The 18876-nt window shown below is 42.6% G+C and overlaps 2 protein-coding genes across 3 annotated transcripts; both read left to right on the forward strand.

Annotated features, from left to right (window-relative positions):
- Positions 1-4762: 4762 nt before the first annotated feature.
- On the forward strand, positions 4763-16034 carry kif11 (kinesin family member 11). 2 transcript variants are annotated; one of them, XM_034551289.1, is made up of 27 exons: positions 4763-4962; positions 5180-5271; positions 6529-6658; positions 7239-7336; positions 7458-7536; positions 7662-7847; positions 8120-8244; positions 8373-8463; positions 8641-8786; positions 9500-9596; positions 9710-9805; positions 9886-9974; positions 10555-10642; positions 11391-11464; positions 11589-11703; positions 12082-12153; positions 12716-12851; positions 13053-13225; positions 13386-13511; positions 13673-13828; positions 13912-14051; positions 14142-14302; positions 14392-14510; positions 14767-14989; positions 15161-15342; positions 15523-15633; positions 15749-16034. In XM_034551289.1, exons 2-27 carry the CDS (start codon positions 5198-5200, stop codon positions 15857-15859), a joined length of 3198 nt encoding a protein of 1065 aa, XP_034407180.1. In that variant the 5' UTR covers positions 4763-4962; positions 5180-5197; the 3' UTR covers positions 15860-16034. The 2 variants fall into 2 exon arrangements, with proteins under 2 accessions (XP_034407180.1, XP_034407182.1); XM_034551291.1 differs by having other exon boundaries at positions 4775-4855; positions 15749-16027.
- Positions 16035-17572: 1538 nt separating this feature from the next.
- Positions 17573-18686, forward strand: LOC117744467. Its single transcript, XM_034552775.1, has one exon. The coding sequence runs from the start codon at positions 17729-17731 to the stop codon at positions 18569-18571; it is 843 nt and encodes a 280-aa protein (XP_034408666.1). The 5' UTR covers positions 17573-17728; the 3' UTR covers positions 18572-18686.
- The last annotated feature ends 190 nt before the right edge of the window (positions 18687-18876 follow it).

The following is an 18876-nucleotide window of genomic DNA, read 5'->3' on the forward strand; positions in this document are numbered from 1 at the left end:
CTTCTTCGCTGCATGCATCAACCCGGTTCCTCCAAATGGATCAATATTTCATCCTTTTTTGGCCTTTCATCGACCTATATAGAAGCAAAAAGCAATTTGGATGCACAAAGTACATCAAATCCTTCCCCCGAAAGAGAAATCCCCGTTCTCTGACTCATTTTGGAAGGACATCCATTAAAGTCAATAGTCAGATTATGCAATACTCCAAGTAAATATTTGATAAATGGCGTGAAAGTACCTGATAATCTTTTTATGAAACTACATCCAAAGCGTTCCGGTTCTTGATGGACGCATGATTCAGGGTTTGTAGAGCTTCTGGCGATGAACCCTCCAACCGAGCCGTCAATAGAAGCGTTGCATATTCATGCGCGTATTGTAATGTATTGACTGCTGAGTGTCGCATAATAGACAGGCCCGTCAATAAAACGTGAACGGCCTCGGCGCAATCTCTGGGACCCAGAACGGTTACTCCGTCGATTGATATCAAAACGAGGGTAATTATCTTTCTGATGGTTTAAAAAAAAAAATCATCTTTTTTTTTTTGTTGCTGCTCGTGAAGCCCAAAGAAACACAGATGAAATAAGTCCTGCTTTGTTGAGCCAGATCATTTAAACCTGACTCGTTGGATTTCGTCCATCAAACTTCGGATTAAACACGTTACCTATTTTACCTCGTTGTTTTTTTTTTTTCGGAGGCACAAAATGAAAACAAAGCTGAGAGAGAATGATGCGCTTATTCGTCAAATAAGGCATGAAAACAAAAGGCGACGATGGCAAAAACAATATCAACGTGAAAAGCAGGAACAAAAAACTACCGTTTCTTTTGGGTTTTTTTTTTTTTCTCCTTCAAATTTTCAATCAAAGTTGCCTTTTACCAGCCAAATGTTTGACATGGCTGCTCTCACAAGAAGAAGCTCGGATATCAAATTCAACCAGAAGATCTCAATACAAAATCTAAGTATATTACTAGAAAGTAGAAAATCCCAGTTTACTCCCACGTGAAAAATACTAAAACATTTAAGAAGCTGGAAGTGGATGTTTGTTTGTTCGGAAAAAGTACTGAAATGATTCAACCATCAAAATAACAGCAGAATGTTCCTGAGGACCAACTCATCAATGAATCGACTAATCATTTTACATGAAATGTCTACAATTTGAAATTAAAAGGCAAAATTATGAAAGGAACCCAAAGTTTAGGCCTTTCTGTTGACTCTGTTGAATCAGAAAACCCCACTGTAGCTGCACAGAAGCAACATATTTAATAAAGCTTACCACCAGGGGAGAAAAGCTTTTACAAATAACATTGACTACCACTAAATATTTGCATTACCTATCCATTATGCATTTAGATCTTTCCTTTTCTTTATCTTCATCGCACACAAACACATAAATCCTCTCCTACGAAATGATGCAAACACAAACAGACACAAGCAGATGGTGAAGTGATGTAAAGTGACGCATTCATGTCACGAAGAAGCGACTCTTCACACACACACGAGAAGGTTCCAAGTCAAACGATTTGGTTCTGCCATCAGCTATTGTGACGAAAAAAAAGAAGAAGAAAGAAGAGAAAAAAAGAGCACAACTCACTTTTAAAACATTTTTTAAAAACCTGCGGCGAGGAGAGATCCTCCTTGTCCTCCGTCCAGTGGCGGGGGCCTCCTCTCCTCGCAACTCCAGAGAGATGGAGGGACGGGGTGGAGAAAAGAGAAAAGAGGAAAGAGAGCGAGGACGATGGAGAGGGAACGCTTCCTTTGAGATGAATGGAGCCCGCGAGGTTACCCGCTCTGGATTTCTGGCTCGCCCCCGGAAAGGGTCATCATCACCCGGGGTCTGAGTGGGCTGCCGATGACAAAAAGACAGAGGTGGGGGGGGGGGGGGGGAGAGAAAACAATACGTTTGTTCCCACCTCACTTTGCTTCCACCCTCTTAGTTAAAATTGTTATGGTAATGAAGTGGACGGCAGATTGTAACAGAGAGATGTTTCTTCGACTTGAAGTGAGTGGAGGCCGGAGGTGTTCGAAGAGCTGATGAAGAAGAAGAAGAAGATGATGATGATGATGTGTACAAACACTCTAAATACTAAGGTAGAAGCAGTGGTGGATGAAGCATTTATAGGTCATTTACTCCACGACAGGTACAAATCCTGCATTCAAAACCAAAGTAAAAGTATGAAAGTATTATCTGAAAGATGAAGTACTTCATTGTGCAGTAAAATATCCCCCCGTGGGTGTTTTTTTATATCCATCACATAATTATGATGTTTCTGCTGCTTTAATGTGTATGTTCAAAATGACTGCAATAGCTCATAGTGGAGGTATAAAGTCGCTTCAGAGGTTTAAATACTCAAGTAAAGTACAGACACGTTGAATTTGTACTCGAGGAAATGTACTTACAGCTCCTCCGTTTTAAAAAGTATATTCCAAAGGACACTCAATCAGTTGGAGCATTTATAGCCAAAAATAAACACCTCTTTTTTTTCCTTCCGTGACAGTTCACAATGTTTGCAGCCTCCCAGTCCACTGCCTCCCAGTAGCACACTGTGGGCTGTGTGTGATTGGTTTGTGTTGTACTATCCTAAATATTTGTGTTTCTCGGTTTGAGGAACGTGCATGTTGTGTCTGAACAAGTAGATGTTGTGGGTTCATCTGCACGGCTTGTCTTGTACATGCAGCTTAACCAGCACAACTATTTACTGTCACTTCAGCAAAACACTGAACAAATCTAAACAACATTTTCAGAGACGGGTGCAGCTATGTCTTCTGCAGAAGAAGAAGAAGAAGAAGAAGAGCATCCAACGCCAGGTCATTGAAAGAATGGAAAACAGTGACATGTGTGTTTGGAAGGTTACAGTCTCAGGTCGGATGTTTTCAGCTCTTCGTGCAGTTATTGAAGTCCGTTTTCCACTTTGTTATTATTGATACGCCAACTTTTACGACTCAAACGAGAGGAAAACGTTATTTTTGTGATATTAAACAACAACAAAAAGAGCCATTTTGGGGGGATTTCATTACATGCGGGTCTTTGAATCCCTACATGCATAAATGTGTGTGCGTGTGTGTGCGTGTGTGTGCGTGTGTGTGTGTGTGTGTGTGTTAGGGGTTGCCAGAGCAAAAAGGGCAACCCCCTCGTCCTCCTCGGGGGCCTGAGTGGGCGGACGGTCCTCGGCAGATGGATTGCTGCTCGCCAATGATCACTTCATGAACCTGAAACAGATTAATAATATGAATATATAATGTTTGGATTATTTCTTTAAATTGGTTGTTTTGGAAGGGATTGAAACAAGTGTTGGTTTCGAGAGTTCGTGAAATGTCTCTTTATGTGTTTATTATTTGAACAATTGTGTGTTTTGTGTGTTTCTGTGTCTTTATGAATATCAAATGTAGAAAAAAGTTTAAAAATGTATGCAGTTTTATATCTGTTTAGTTATTTCTTGCATTTAATGTAAATGTTAAAGATGTTTATACCATTATTATATTCAGAAACATGATTGTGTGTGTGTGTGTGTGTGTGTGTAGGTTTGTATACGATCGTGTGTGTGTATGGTGTGTGAATATTTGCAAAAATACCAGTTTGAATAAGCATTAGTACTTTAGTACTTTCTTTCATTGGTTCTATGTCGTAACAAGCTAATTGATCTTTTTTTATAATTTACCTTTTTTAATGTGCGCTTGTGTGTGTGTGTGTGTGTGTGTGTGTGTGTGTGTCTGTGTGTGTGTGTGTGTGTGTGTGTGCAGTTGACAAAAAGACAAATGTCTGCTTCAACACACATTTTTCTGCTATTATCTAACACGCTTCTCTCATGGACCTTATTCTCTAAATGCTAACAACATTAGCTTTGATAATCAGTTGTGAAAGTAACATTTATTTATAGGCCTACTTTACTTATTATTGTTATGCTACTTTCTACTTCTCCTCCAATACATTCGTCTCACAGCTTTACTTTACAAATTACGATTTTTGCATGAAAACACATAAAGAGTTTATGAAACAAGATGTTTTGTTATAAATTAAACCAACCAACAGTTCACAAGTCAAGCTCTCACCGAGTTTGGTATCCCAAGACTAATACTATTAATAATATAATAATTATAACAATAATAATAACAATACATAAAATGCTAATAATAATAATAATAAGTAGGACAACAGCGGTATAAAAACATTTCATGGTTCCAGCTTCACAAATGTGAAGGGTTGTTACTTTTCTTTGTTACAATGCCAATATAATTGTTGCGTATTAATGATAATGTTGAGGTTTGGACTGTTGGTTGGACAAAACTAACATTTATCAAGGGGTTACTTTGAGCTCAGTTCTCACTATATTCACAATTCAATTTTTACGAACAAACAATCAATCGATTAATGGAGGAAAATAATCAGCAGAATAATCAATAATGAAATTAGTCATTAGTTAATAGTTCAAAGATTGGTACATTCATGCATGAGTAATAATTTGAGATATACAGTAATTATAGATCTACAGTATATATATATATATATATATATATATATATATTACTGTAATTGTTTTGTATTTCAACACTGTGGTATTATCATATGCTGTATAGTGGTCAGTAAGCCTACTTCAGTAAAGGATCTGAATACCTCTCCCACCACTCTTTATAATGTCGCCACCTCGTGGAGATATTGTGGAATTTATTCCAACTTCCCGTGATGCTCCGCGCTGAAGCCGTCACGTGTGTCCTCTTGGCCAATGGCGGCGTTTGTTTGGCCGTTACTCTCCTTCTATTGGTTCAGCTAAATTTAAAAGTACCGTTTGAAAAGTTGCCTGTCGGAGCTTTTAGAGCGCCAGAGAGGTCGTCTGTGGGACAGATACTGCGTTGTCGGAGGAGGTAGAAAACGCTTCATTTACGTATTTTATAAATAATTTTAGTGGTGGAAACAATAAGCGGACTATACGTAAAGGGAGCGCGGAACGATACGCCTACGACGTCACTCGGTGAGCCAACGTTACTTTGGAGTAATGCCAGTTTAAATTGAAGCTAGCTAACGTGCTAATGTTCACTTGCTAGCTTGGGCTTGTCTCATTAGCTAGCTAGCGTTAATACTTAAAATGGTGACCACCAACCAGCCGTTATTTTGGTCTCTTCTTGTTATTATCCCCCCCCCCCCCCCCCCACAGGGTTGTTGTTTTATTTCTGTGACTGTACTTTCAGACTCATCTCTCTGCGGCCATGGCTTCACATAACCTGAGCGGGTTGAAACGGGACGAGAAGGGGAGAAACATCCAGGTCGTTGTCAGATGCAGGTACGGAAAGACACCCCAGAGGAAGAGCTATCCAGGCGTTTGGCTTAAGTCCTGCATTTAAAATCTTGACCCAAGTTAAAAGTACAAAAGTATCAGCATCTAAAATATGTATTTGTGCAGATTGTTAGAGATTCTGGGAATATTTACATTACAGCTGTTTTTGTGTTTATGAGAGACAGGGTTTGTCTTTTATTAGAAACAACTCTGTCCCTGAAGTGTGATGATGATGATACTTGAGACTTAAAGGATGGTTTCAATATTCTATTATTTCAGGAATTAATCCCAACTTGTTTTTAATGATGTGATCATTCAGATGTTTAACCACTATAAAATGGTAAAAGGTTGAACAGCCAGACTGATGTTAATGGTGTGGCTCCCACATCTTCAATCAATTTCCATCATGTCTTACATTTCTATCAACAGATAAATGGATAATTTATTGTCCTCCATTAGAGGAACATTTGTTTCCACAGCCTGCACAAGAATAATTCATGATTTTTAAATGAAATGACATTTTAATTCAGTCACAAAAACAGGAGTCCATTCAGTTTTCTTGCTGCAGTCTTTTGAGAGCTGTGATTGGCTGTGGACACGAAGCTTGACTATACACTTCTTCTTTTTACACATCACAGATCTGGGCTCCCGTGTTATGGGAGGGCTCTGTGTGTGATGGAGGTGACGTTGAACGTGGTGATAGTGGAACAGTTGAGGATTGTGTGCTCTATGATTCTCCTGTACACGAGGAGCAGACCGTGTGACTTAGAGGGCCTTCGGGCAGCGTTTGTGGATCTCCTGTAGCGTGTTGATCAAAGCAGAGTTTATTGTCGAGGGTGCTTCAAAAATACTTGAATCTCTTCACCATCTCAGCTGGCTCCCTGTTGATGGAGGCGTGGCAGTAGGAGGTACCGGGTTTATTGTTTGGCCGCATGATTAGTTTGATCAAATATTGAGATGGTGATTTATTTTCCCCTTTTTAAAAAAAATAAACGGCACTTCTCACACTGACGTTCACATATTGCTTGAACGAGTGCAGAACACCATCCAATCTACATTTATTAAAGCCTCCCATAATTAACAGGTTTTGTTTTGTTATGTTTATTCTGTGTTGCTTATTTGTCCCGGCCTGTATACATAACCTGCATCTGTAGCTGTGGTTTGATCGTTAATCTGTCGACCAGCCAAAGGCACTGAACCCCAATCACAGCTATGATGATATTCGGAGAAGTCACATCCGTCTCTGCTGCATCGTGTTTTCAGGCCTTTCAACACGATGGAGCGCAAGTCGTCCTACGGGGTCATGGACTGCGATCCGAACAGGAAGGAGGTGATCGTGAAGACGGGGGGGATGAACGACAAGGCGGCACGAAAGACCTACACGTTTGACATGGTGAGTGGGGGCGGACACTTTGGATACAGTCAGGAAGTGTGTAAAGACCGAGGGGAATCCTAAAGACGCCCGGGCCCGACCGTAATGATCAGTATCGGGGGGGGGGGGGGGCATGTTTTAATTAATTCACTGGACTCAACTTTGTTTTGTTAGGAAAACCGGAAATTGGAAAATTTGATTTGTGCTTCCTCCAAGCCTTTCTGTATTTTGCCAATAATAATTTGCGAGTGTTTGTCGTCCCAGCCACTCCAACAGAGTGATACGTCTTCTCTCTCTAGTGGATCAGTTTCAGGAGTCTCATTCATATCGTAGCAATAATTTAAGCTTGTTAACTTCAATATTTCTGAACCAGGACTGTCAGCGTTTAGATCTGTTGTGTCGGATGTAGTATCTACTACAGCTGTAATTTCAGTGTGTCAGATGCATGTTTAATTAACATTTGGGTAAATATAGAAACTTGATTTCCATCTCTAATAGTTACTGACATAAACCAGTAGACCCGCTGTCACACTGAATAATATTGATCCACTGGAGTTTAAAAAAAACAAAACATTTTTTATATAATATTTTTTTCCAACAGGTATTTGGTCCAGCTGCCAAGCAGATTGACGTGTACAAGAGCGTTGTTTATCCCATTCTGGATGAGGTCATCATGGGATACAACTGTACAGTTTTTGCGTGAGTTTTAATGCTTCAGTAAAATCTTAATTTCTGTCACCTGTGTTCTGAATAGTTCTTAAATAATGCTTTGAACTTCTGTTTATTTATTAAAATAAAAACTTGTTGATTTGTTGTTCAGCTACGGTCAGACTGGCACAGGAAAGACGTTCACCATGGAGGGAGAGAGGAGTCCGAACGGGGAGTTCACCTGGGAGGAGGTAAGGAAAGAGCCACGATTCGCTGCTGCCTCCATTCGATATTGCGTCATCATATCAGAGGGTAACGGCGCTCCTAAAAGAGCAGAACATGAGCTGATTCACTCTTTGTTTGATTTTTTTTTTAGGACCCTCTGGCCGGCATCATCCCCCGAACACTGCACCAGATCTTTGAGAAGCTTTCTGAGAACGGCACCGAGTTCTCCGTTAAAGTCTCTCTGCTGGAGATCTACAACGAGGAGCTGTTCGACCTGCTCAGCCCCAGCGACGACGTCACCGAGCGGCTGCAGCTCTTCGACGACCCTCGCAACAAGGTGGCTTTTCGGCGAACATCTGCTGTTTATGATGCTGCTGTTGAGCCCGGTCTCGCAGTCCTGGTGCAACACTTTGGGAAATGGGAATGTGCTTTACATGGCTTTTTCCTCAATGTTGAGCTATTCCTTTTTAAAAGAGCACATTAAGGGTTTTTGATGGCTCATACTAATCAATTACAATGCAGGATTAATGGGGACGTTGATGCTAATTGATGCATTTGGTTGACATTTCTCCGCCTTCTCTGTTGTGACGGGTGTGTTGTGTGTTGCAGCGCGGCGTGGTGGTGAAGGGCCTGGAGGAGATCACGGTTCACAACAAAGATGAAGTTTATCAGATCCTGGAGAGGGGATCGGCCAAGAGGAGGACGGCCTCCACGCTCATGAATGCCTACTCCAGGTACTCGCTGAGAGTAAACCGTATTCCACACTTCCAGATGAGATTTGTACAACCAGCTGCAAACAATATTGACCTGGTTTGTTAACCGTTTCCCCTGTTGTTGTTGTTGTTGTTGTGTCTCTGCGTAGTCGCTCCCACTCTGTGTTCTCCGTCACCATTCACATGAAGGAGATCACTATGGATGGAGAGGAGCTGGTGAAGATCGGCAAACTCAATCTGGTAATAATCCTCCATGTTCAATAGGAGAGGTTTTCAACGGGAAGACTTTAAACCAGAAGCAATTATTACTTCTGATTTTTAAAGACGGCTCAGTTCCTGAGAAAAGTCTCCCTTGTTTTCCATTTACAAAAGTAAAAGAATTGCAGCACCCAACCTTCCCGTCTCCTCCCCCTCCAGGTGGATCTCGCCGGCAGTGAGAACATCGGGCGTTCCGGTGCGGTGGACAAGCGAGCCCGCGAGGCAGGAAACATCAACCAGTCGCTGCTGACGCTCGGCCGAGTGATCACCGCTCTGGTGGAGAAAAGGCCCCACGTCCCGTACAGGTAGAGTTGCGGATCAGTCGCGAAAATTAAATTAAAAAAATATGACGGTGCATCCTTTTTTTTTTCAGGCCCTCGGTGTGAACTCTTTGAGGGGAAATGCTAATGTCTCGCTCCCTGCAAAGAAATATTCCCGCACGTAATCCTCCATAAAACCGTAAATTGTACTGGTTAAAGTTTTATATTTATTGTCATCTGCTCAACAATTAAAGTGAAGCCGTCTTTAAAAGTCTGCCTCCAACAATGCTGAAACAAAAAGTACAAAAAGAAAGGAAATTATAATACATTTCAAAAAACACTTGGACATAAAATTGTGCAGAAGTAAAATATCTCTTACTTCTGCACAATTTTATGGTATTTTTAATATATATATTTTGCACTTTTATTGTTTCTTTCGCTTTTTATTCTATAGATCTGAACCTAAAATCACACTTCTTTGTGTTTCTGCTATTAAACCTACCCGTATGACATAAATAGGGTGGGCAAAATACTAGCTCGAGTGTCGTACGCCGGTAATTTTACTGTAATTATGAATTTATCGGCGCCCTCTGGTGGGAAAACAAATGTTTACAGGAGACACCGTTTCTAAATTCCCTCGGATCTCTTTTAGCGTCTCTGTACTTCAGTTTCTTGTTTGTCGTGACGCATCATTCTGGATGAGTTACGAGTGCGTCTCAAATTACTGGCGGGATGAATAACGTGCGCTCTTCTAACAGAGAGTCTAAGCTGACCAGAATCCTGCAGGACTCTCTGGGAGGCCGGACAAAAACCTCCATCATCGCCACCGTGTCGCCGTCCTCCAGCAACATGGAGGTTCGTTCTCTCGCCTCCCGTCTGTGAATATGCGCTTCCGACAGTTTGAACTCTCATTTCCGAGCTCGGGAACACTTTGCATGCTCGCGCTGATGTTCTTTCGGTCTGCGCAGGAGACTCTGAGCACGCTGGAGTACGCCAGCAGAGCCAAGAACATCATGAACAAACCCGAGGTCAACCAGAAGCTCACCAAGAGGACCCTCATCAAGGTGGAGATGAGTTCGATGGCTCGCAAGTAACCTTATGTCACAGTCTTTAAAGAAGATACTGACTCTCTCTGTCCTCTCAGGAATACACGGAGGAGATCGAGCGGCTGAAGCGCGACTTGGTCGCCACTCGAGACAAGAACGGAGTTTATCTGTCTGCAGAGAACTACGAGTAGGTCGCACGAAAGCACCGGGAACATCTGTGTTACTGGTCACCTGTTTTAAGGCTGCTGCATCACCAGAATAATGTGTTGTTTGTTTACATTTTAGGGGAGAGGACTAAAATCAGTTTGTCTGAAATTCAGATCTTGAGATTAAAAAGCTGCAACTACAGATCGATTTGATTAGATAGTTAAACTAATTGATAATTACTTCTCTTTTTTTAATCTGGTTTTATGATCTTTTTTTTAAATGTCAGACGTGTCTATTTTCTGAGGATTCATTAAACCTAAGAAATAATAACGCGGTCCAAAAGATTTCTTTGTAGACAAGATTCAGAATGTTTTTTAAAAATTTTTTTTTTAAAGATTTCTTTTTTTATATTCTTTTTTTTATTCTATTAAACGCTGTCAGGTAGTCATATTTGTCTTTCTGCTACTGCAGCAATGTAATCGAGAGCTTGGCTTTTTGTCTCTTTCAACAAACACACAGTAAATATGGCAGTACGTTCATTCAGAACACTAAATTGAATAACGGTGTAGAGATTGTTCTGCCGTCTGCGATATGGACCGACGGTCTTTTCTGCGTTTCAGGAGCATTATGGGGCAGATCACCTCCCATGAGGCGCACACGGGAGAGTTCACCGACCGGATCGCCGCCATGGAGGAGGAGGTCAGGAAGGTACGTGAGCCTCGGACGAACTTCAAGATGGGACTTGTTTTTATTATTGAGTAGCACATTTACTGTGGTGGAATGTAACGCGGTTCATTCATTTGAGGTACTTTTTTACGTGAGTATTTTCAAATTTAATTTCTACGTTACTTTGCACTTTTATTTTGGAGGCGTATAATGTACTTTTTTTAAATTTCACTACATTAATCTGATAACTTTAGTTATCACCCAAACCACGTGAAGTTTATTATAAATGATTGTTTTTTAATTAAACTACTGTACCTAACAATCTATACAAGAGCTGAAACAATAAGGTGATTGACAGAAAATTAGTCGGAATCAATTACTTTATTAAAATAAAATGTAACATAATATAGATGACACTGGGTAATTGTGACATAATTTCTCACTATTTTTACAAACAAAACAATGAATTGATTTTAATGTAGAAGATAATCCGCAAATTAATCCAGAATGGAAATGAGCTCCAGCTCAACTAACAATCACGGATACTTTAATTACATTTATCTCATTATACTTGACATACTTTTACTCCTAACATTTCGTTGTAGGACTTTTACTTTGCAACAGAGTATTTTTCACAGCGTGATACTTTTAGTGAAGTAAAGGATGGCGGTACTTCCTCCACACGTTCTCTGTATGATGCAACATGAATGGCAAAATGCACACACTACTTTCCGTCACGAGAAGGTTTCTACCTGCGCCGGCCGCCGCTCACACGTTGTCCTCCCCGCAGGTGACGGAGCTGTTCGCGGACAGCAACACCCGACTGCAGCAGTGCACCGTCGACCTGGATGAGAAGCAGCAGAGGTGAGGCCATCGGGATTTTTTGCCTCAAGCCCCGGAGACATTTTGAAATGAGGCTTGCGGGTGTTTAAAGCACAGTGACGCGTTCCACTTTTTTAAAGAGTGGATGTCTCCGTGTTGGTTTCAGGTTGGAGGAGACGAGCAGAGACCTGCAGAATACTAAAGAAAAGCTGAGTCGGGAGGAGTTTGTGTGCTCGGAGCTCACCGCCGTCCAGGAAACTCTCTACGACACGGCAGGACGGGTACAGATGGGTTTTACTGACGCGCGACACGCTTCCATTTGCATGACGCTGCGTTTTGAGAGGGCGCTGATATTTTTACACTGTCGTTTGTTTTAGCTTCTCTTTTTTTTTTTTTTTTATGCCCACTTCCTTCTCTTTTTCTCCATTTTCTTTCCATCTTGTAAATCAAGATTATGTGTAACTTCCTGCTTTTGACCAAACTTCCTTTTTTCCAGAAAATATTTTAGTTTGTGCTTTTTTTTTAGTCGGTACCAATCGATCTGAATACATTCATCACATTATATTATTATTATTATTATTATTAATAGTGAGGGTTTCTCAGCAGCATGGTCCCGGCTATATTATTCATTACCTATCTGTGTGTTTTGTGCCCTTCAGCTGCTCAGCACTGCGGATGCCAGCACCGGCGACGTGTCGGGTCTCCACGACAAGCTGGACCGGAAGGAAAAGGTCACACTTTTCAAACGGAACAATGCATTTCCCACTTTTGTCAAATCCAAATATTGGCTTGACAAAAGTCCTCTACTTTTAACCCAACTTACTAGTGTACCTAATGTGTATTTGACGCACTGAATGTGTAAGCGTGTGTTGATAATAATAGTGAATAATTAAGACAAAGTCTGACATTTAAGTTAAGAGGTGAAACAAAGTATTAGTTTCATTAATAATTAATCTGTTGGTTATTTCCACGATTTAAGTGACCTTTCATACAAAAACTGCATTTTATTTTTAAAAAGCCCGTCGCAAGTTCCAAAACTCAAAGATATTGAATTTTAAATTATTTTAAACTCAGAAAATCTGCATGTTTTTACAATTGGAAAAACATTTAGGTAATGCTTTATAGGATTTGTAATATGTTTGTAGACCTGTATGGACATGCATTTATCTGACCAAACAAAGTTTCTTAAACTAAATGAATATAAAGGACACAAATATGATCTTTAGTTGACAGAGCAGCAACTGGACTGAACCTTGGTTTTCATCTAACGAACACACTGGATTGAACTTGCAGGTGGAGCAGCACAACAGTGAGATCCAGCAGAGCTTCTCTCAGCGGATGGAGGGCGCGCTCGGCAACATGCAGCGCTGCGTTCGGCAGCAAGGAGCCGCACACCACGACATGCTGAGCGGCTACTCGCAGGACATCGGTGAGACCAGAGAGCTGCAGGGGAACATGCAGAGTTGTCCGCTAGAGGAACTATTGAGGGTCATTAAAAGCTAAATGCTTCATTCTCTTGCCGAGCAGGAATGTGCTCAAGAATATCAACGCGTTTCTACACATTTAGTGTCTTAAAGGAGGGAATACTCAAACATACCCTAATTCTGTCCATCTCTGCTTCTCTGTACAGACGGTGTGCTCGTGATGAACGAGGCGGCCCTGAAGGGAGCGCTGACCACCGTGGAGTCCTTCGTGGGTGGAGTCGGGCAGCTGGTGGCCGAGGGCGTGACTCGCTGTCAGGACCGAGTGCAGCAACAGGAGTCGCTGTGTCTGCAGGACAAGGAGAGCCTGCTGCAGCTGCTGGTGAGGGCGAATAGACGAGATGAGGCGTTTCTGAAATGTGTCGCGTTTACGGATTTGCAAAAGCAGACCTTTTTTAAACAGCACTCGGATCATTGTGCGGCACATTAATCCTATTTGACTGCTGTCTTTAAATGAGATATATATATGTATGTTTGTGTAGGACGAGCATCAAAAGGACATGGAGGAGGTGCTGGTGGTTCGGACTCTGATGGGGCTGTCGGCTGTGAAGGAGCTCAACGACACTCTGAAAGCCACCGTGGAGACGCAGCGAGCTCTGGCCGACAAGGTGAGGTCGTTTTCTGTCTACTTTTTATATCCAAATGTAATCACTTGAAATGTATGTTCTGTTCATAGTAAACCACTGTGCTTTGAGTTCTTTATGAACATGTTGACTTGTTTCTTTTTGTGCTAAAACCTCCTCCTCATTCTCATTGTCCCCCTTCTCAGGTGGAGGCGATGAAGGAGGTGGGCGTGTTCTTCAGCGGCTTGGTTCGGGAGCTGGCCGGGCTGCGGGAGGAGGCCGTGCAGAGCCTGAGCTCGCTGCAGGCCGAACACGACAAGCTGGAGGACGGGATCAGACGGGCGCAGGACAGACACCAGGCGGTAAGATGACAATTCTGTCTCTGACAATGTAAAACGTAAATGTAAAACAAAACTAACATTATGTATGTTCTTCCTGCTGGTAGAGTATGAAGCAGACCATGCAGTTCCTGCAGGACCAGCTCAGCCTGCTGTCCCTGGAGGGCCAGAAGGACTACACGGATCTGCGCTCTGCCACCAAAGCGCTGCAGAAACCTCTACAGGTGCTCCAGGAGAACATCAGCAGGTCAGTCACGGACGGACAAACATACAAATTTAAAGGTAAGTTATCGGCCTCTAAAATTGTGTCTGTATCCATTTCTTTCCCCGTGTGCAGCGGTTGCAGTTCAGTGGAGCGTCAGGCCTCGGCCCAAGCTGACGCGCTCTCCTCCACCTCCTCCTCGCTCGCCTCCTCTTTGCGTCTGAACGCCGACGAAAGCCGGCAGGCGCTGGAGGAGATGACGGGCTGCTGCTCACACCTCCACAGCTCCGTGTCCGGTACGTCATTTCTTCAGTTGTCGTCTGAACCCTCAAACACAGTTCATTCAGTGTGCATTGTTGCTGACGCTGTGGATTTGTGACCGCAGGCCTGGTCCAACGAGATCTCCAGCGGAGCTCCAGAGCCACGGAGCATGTGGAGACTCAAGCCCAGGAACACCTGTCTCTGATGGGGAAGATATCCACTGAAGCTCAGACCCTCCGTCAGGTAAAAAGAAAAGAAAAAAGACCTCTGGCCGCTGCATGGTGGTGTATTTTTAGTTTGTTTCACAAAGGAATACTCTTTTCATATTTTTAAAAGATGAGTTTGTATCTTCCACAAAACATCCTGTTGTTAAACACCTACCTGAAGTTAAATTCTGCAGGTAATACTGTACCTGTGGGTCTAAAGGTTCACTGCATCGCACTAAACGCTTCACCTTGGAGACGAAACCTGTTCCCATAATCCTTCATCTTTCCTCCAGAGCGCCGAGACGCGCTGCGCCGAACAGCTCCGGGCAATCGAGGAGGAGCTGTCCGGTCGGCAGGAGGAGGTGAAGCGGGCTCTGATGGCCGTGCAGAAGCAGACCTCCCTGGACCGGTCGGTCCTTGACCAACAGCAGGCCGAGCTCCGGGACCACGTGGAGTCGAACCAACAGCTGGTCCACGGCTTCCTGCAGAAAGAGCTGCAGCAGGACGTTCCCACCGGTAAATTATTTGAGTTTTAAGTAGAAAAAAAGAAAGAAATAAGTGTCTTTTTCAAAAGAACATTTTATTCAACCCAAAATGTGTCCTTTTTGGAGAGAACATCCCAGGTCTTGTGTTGTGGAGTCATTTAACCGGTCCCAGCGTATCAACTGGTTCTGCTGTTGCCTTCAGGTGCGACCCCTCAGCGGCGGGACTTTGTGTATCCGAAGCGGCTGGAGAGGTTGCAGAGCCGCGGCGAGCTGCTGGAGAGCCTGAGGAGGCAGCAGGAGGAGCTGCAGGCTGCCATAAATGAGGATGATAAAGAGGAAGAGGATGAGGAAGAGGACAGAAACAGCAACAGCCAGGTTGATCACGTACGTTTTTTTTCTTTTTCTCCTGCGTCCGTCCGTTCGTTTGTCTTTTTAATTGGATGACGGCCTTCACATTGTTGAATGTAGGAGGGTTCCTCCAATAATCAGGTTCACGTAACCTCATTTAATACTTAATAGTTTGATGTTTTTTCATGTTAAATGCACCTTTTTCCTCCCGTCTAGGACTCTCTGGAGGACGAGCTGAGCACTTGTAATGAAAGCTTGGGCACGGAGCCGTCCTTCATCGACGAGAACCTCGTCTTCAACGAGAGCAAACGCCTTCCCTTCTTCAAGGTGATTCAGAGAAAGGCAAACACTCTTGATCAAAGGTTGACGAATGTCTGAAAGAATACTTTTTACCGTGTATCGCTAACAATAATTTGGTATTCCGGCCATTTCTCTTCTCCAGCAAAAGAAGGGTGCTAAGAAGGAGATGAAGGTCCTCGCCAGGCAGAAAGTGCTAGAAAACGAAGCCTCGACGCCACAGAAATCCAGACTACCACTCCGCTCCCAGAACTAAAAACCTTTTAATGTATTCTTCTTAAACATGTTATTACTGTCCTAACTATTTTTAACCTCTTTTTTTCTTTTTCTAAATGTTAGGATTGTGTGTTATGAGTATCTCTTGTTTTTAGTGGTGTACGTCTCAACGTCAAGTTGCTTGTAAAAATAAAGAGATTTATACTTTTTTCATACTTTTTGTGAATTATTCATGCCAGTTGATGCAACTTGAACCGGTGTTCATGAACAGGGTTTTATCATGTTTGTCCAAATTGAGGAACTCCCAAAAAGTGGTCAAGTAACATATTTCCACTAGTCTAAGCTTAGACTGTGCCCAGGTTTTTTTTTTTTTTAGATCCCATTAGGGAGCCTTGAACTGTGACGGAGCTCTTGATTTGGAAATTAATGGGAAGGTGCATAACAATCTGTTTGAGTGTAAGAGCTGCCGTGTTGAAGTATTTTGGGATAAAGTTCCCGTGTTTAAAGGAACAGTGACATTTTGAATAGTTTGCAAGCGACAACATACCCATCTTTCTTTTTTAAATCAAGACATTTTATTTCTAGAGCAGCGACGGTAATGTTTACAACAGCACAGTCACGATAAAAATCCATTAATATTTCATATTGGTTATCTAAAATGTCAATAAATAAAATAACATTCCTGCTTAAAGTTTATAAACGATAATAATCAGTATTGAGGAACACGATCATCAGATAATGTCAGTCATAACTTCTGTGCTGTCTGCTTTGTCTCGCCCAGCAGAGAAGTTTATAAAAACTAGAATCTATATTTATACACATTTTTGGGGTTACTTTGTATATTTTGTCTCTTTGCTCTGCAGTTATTTACCTAAATGCATTAATTAAATACATTTCAGAATCAGCTTTATTGGCCGTGTGTGTGTACACATACATGGAATTTGACTCCGGTTACATGTAGCTCTCGTCGTACATATAATCTACAAATAAACAAGTTAATAACAAGAAGGACTAATGAACTCGAAAACCCGCCGCTTTTTACTTTCGGTTTCTCGAGTACAAAGTAATCAAATACGTTCTACTGTGGTGTCCGGAAAACTGCCTGCTAAATAACATACCGTTATTCGTCACAATTAATACAAACTGTATAATTTTGAGTAGCATATTTATTGGTCTTTCTGTTTCTATTTGCATCAATGTTCTATTTTTTTACATTTACATTTTATTTATGTTTACTTTCTTTTTTTTTTTTTTTTACCTCGTGGCTTGCTTAGGGAAGTTCTGGAAATGACTGGATGTGTGTTAACTGTCTAACATTATGGTCTGCACGTTTTTAATAACAATTAGTGGTATAGTTACTAGATTTAAAATAATGTATAAAATCCCTGAATAAATGGCAAGCTAGTCGTGCAACAGCAAGTCATGGTAGTCAGCTATGGAAGAAGTATTTACATATTTTACTTTAATAAAAGTAACAATTCTACAGAGTAAAAATACTAATTCGATCTAAATTTGTATTAATCTTCAAAGTAATTAAAACATTAAAATAAATGTAATGTAAGTAAGAACTACACTTTTTCTCTCTAACGTGTAGTACAAGTAACCCCATGATGCATAATAAGTACTTTAACGTTACCTCAAGTACATATTCATGCTAATAAGCTACGTTATACTTTTACTAAAGTAAGACTTTGAACGCAGTTAATTTTAGTCGCGCACTGATATGGCCACCTATTAAAGGAGAGACGCGGGTCCTCTTTTTAGGGCGTTTTATTTTCAGAAACGAAGGGTGTCGACGCGCCGTTGAAGTGTGGCGACAGCGGAAAAAGAAGCTTCCGTCTCCGCCGTTGTCGTTATTTTTAGTGGCATGAAGATCGATATTCCACCATTCGCGTATTGATCCGAGGACATGGGGAAGCTGAGCGGGTTGTGCGTGCTGCTGATAGCGGCGCTGAGCGGAGCCCTGGCCGCCGGAGATAGTGTGACCCAAGTCAACTTCACGGATGGCCACTCGCTAACGTTGAACGTCACGCCCTCTCAAACCGAGCCGATCACAAACATCCTGTGGAAGTTTAATGGAAACCTTCTGGCCGAGTGGGTCCTGAACCAGGTCCCCCTGGAGCTGTTCGGCACCTTTAAAGAACGCGCCACCCTGGACACGCGGAACGCGCGCCTGGTCGTCAACAGCATGACGAAGGCGGACACGGGCGCGTATACGGTGGAGATAAACAGCAAGGTGCACGCGGAGAGCTACGACGCGAGGTGGTTCAGGCGGCTCGGTACGCCCGAGGTGGTGATCCGACCGTTGACGTGCTCCGCGGGTTCGAAGACGTGCAACGCGAGCTGCGAGGCGGACACCGACGAGGCGGAGCCCGTCACCTACAGCTGGAAGATGGGTGACAATCCGTGGATGGTGTCGAAGAAGGTCACGGAAATCAACCAGGTTAAGAATGTCAACGATGAGTGCATCACGTGCCGGATATCTAACCCAGTCGGTGTACAAGTTAGTGCACCCATTAAGAACCCGTTCTATGTGCACCCCACACCGTGGTGGATTATTATTATTGTGGTGGTGCTGGTGGTGGTGGTGCTGGTGCTGGTGCTGGTGTTCCTGTGGAAACGGAAGAAAAATGGAGACGCCAACAAAATTGTCTCAACGACCCCGCCTCCTCGGGAAAGCCCTTCAGGTCCGCCATCCGAGGAGCATCCACTGAAAGAGAGAGACGACAACGGAGCTCCAGCAACATGTTAATTTGAATGCACTTGTTGCATTACATTACATTTAGCTGACGCTTTTATCCAAAGCGACTTAGAATCGTGTTACATGCATACACTGTAGAACAGCTACAGGGAACACTTCAGGGTTAAGTGTCTTGCTCAAGGACACATCGACTAGGGCGGGGATTGAACCACCAACCCCCTGATTGAAAGACGGACCTGATAACCACTGACACACAGTCGCCCGTCGACTTGTTGTAAGTCGCTTTGGATAAACGCGTCAACTAAATGAAATGTAAAAGTATTTTTTATTGCCTGTTACTCGTCTTGGGAGGACTT

The sequence above is a fragment of the Cyclopterus lumpus genome, chromosome 15, assembly GCF_009769545.1.
Source record: "Cyclopterus lumpus isolate fCycLum1 chromosome 15, fCycLum1.pri, whole genome shotgun sequence".
Taxonomy (NCBI): Eukaryota; Metazoa; Chordata; class Actinopteri; order Perciformes; family Cyclopteridae; genus Cyclopterus; species Cyclopterus lumpus.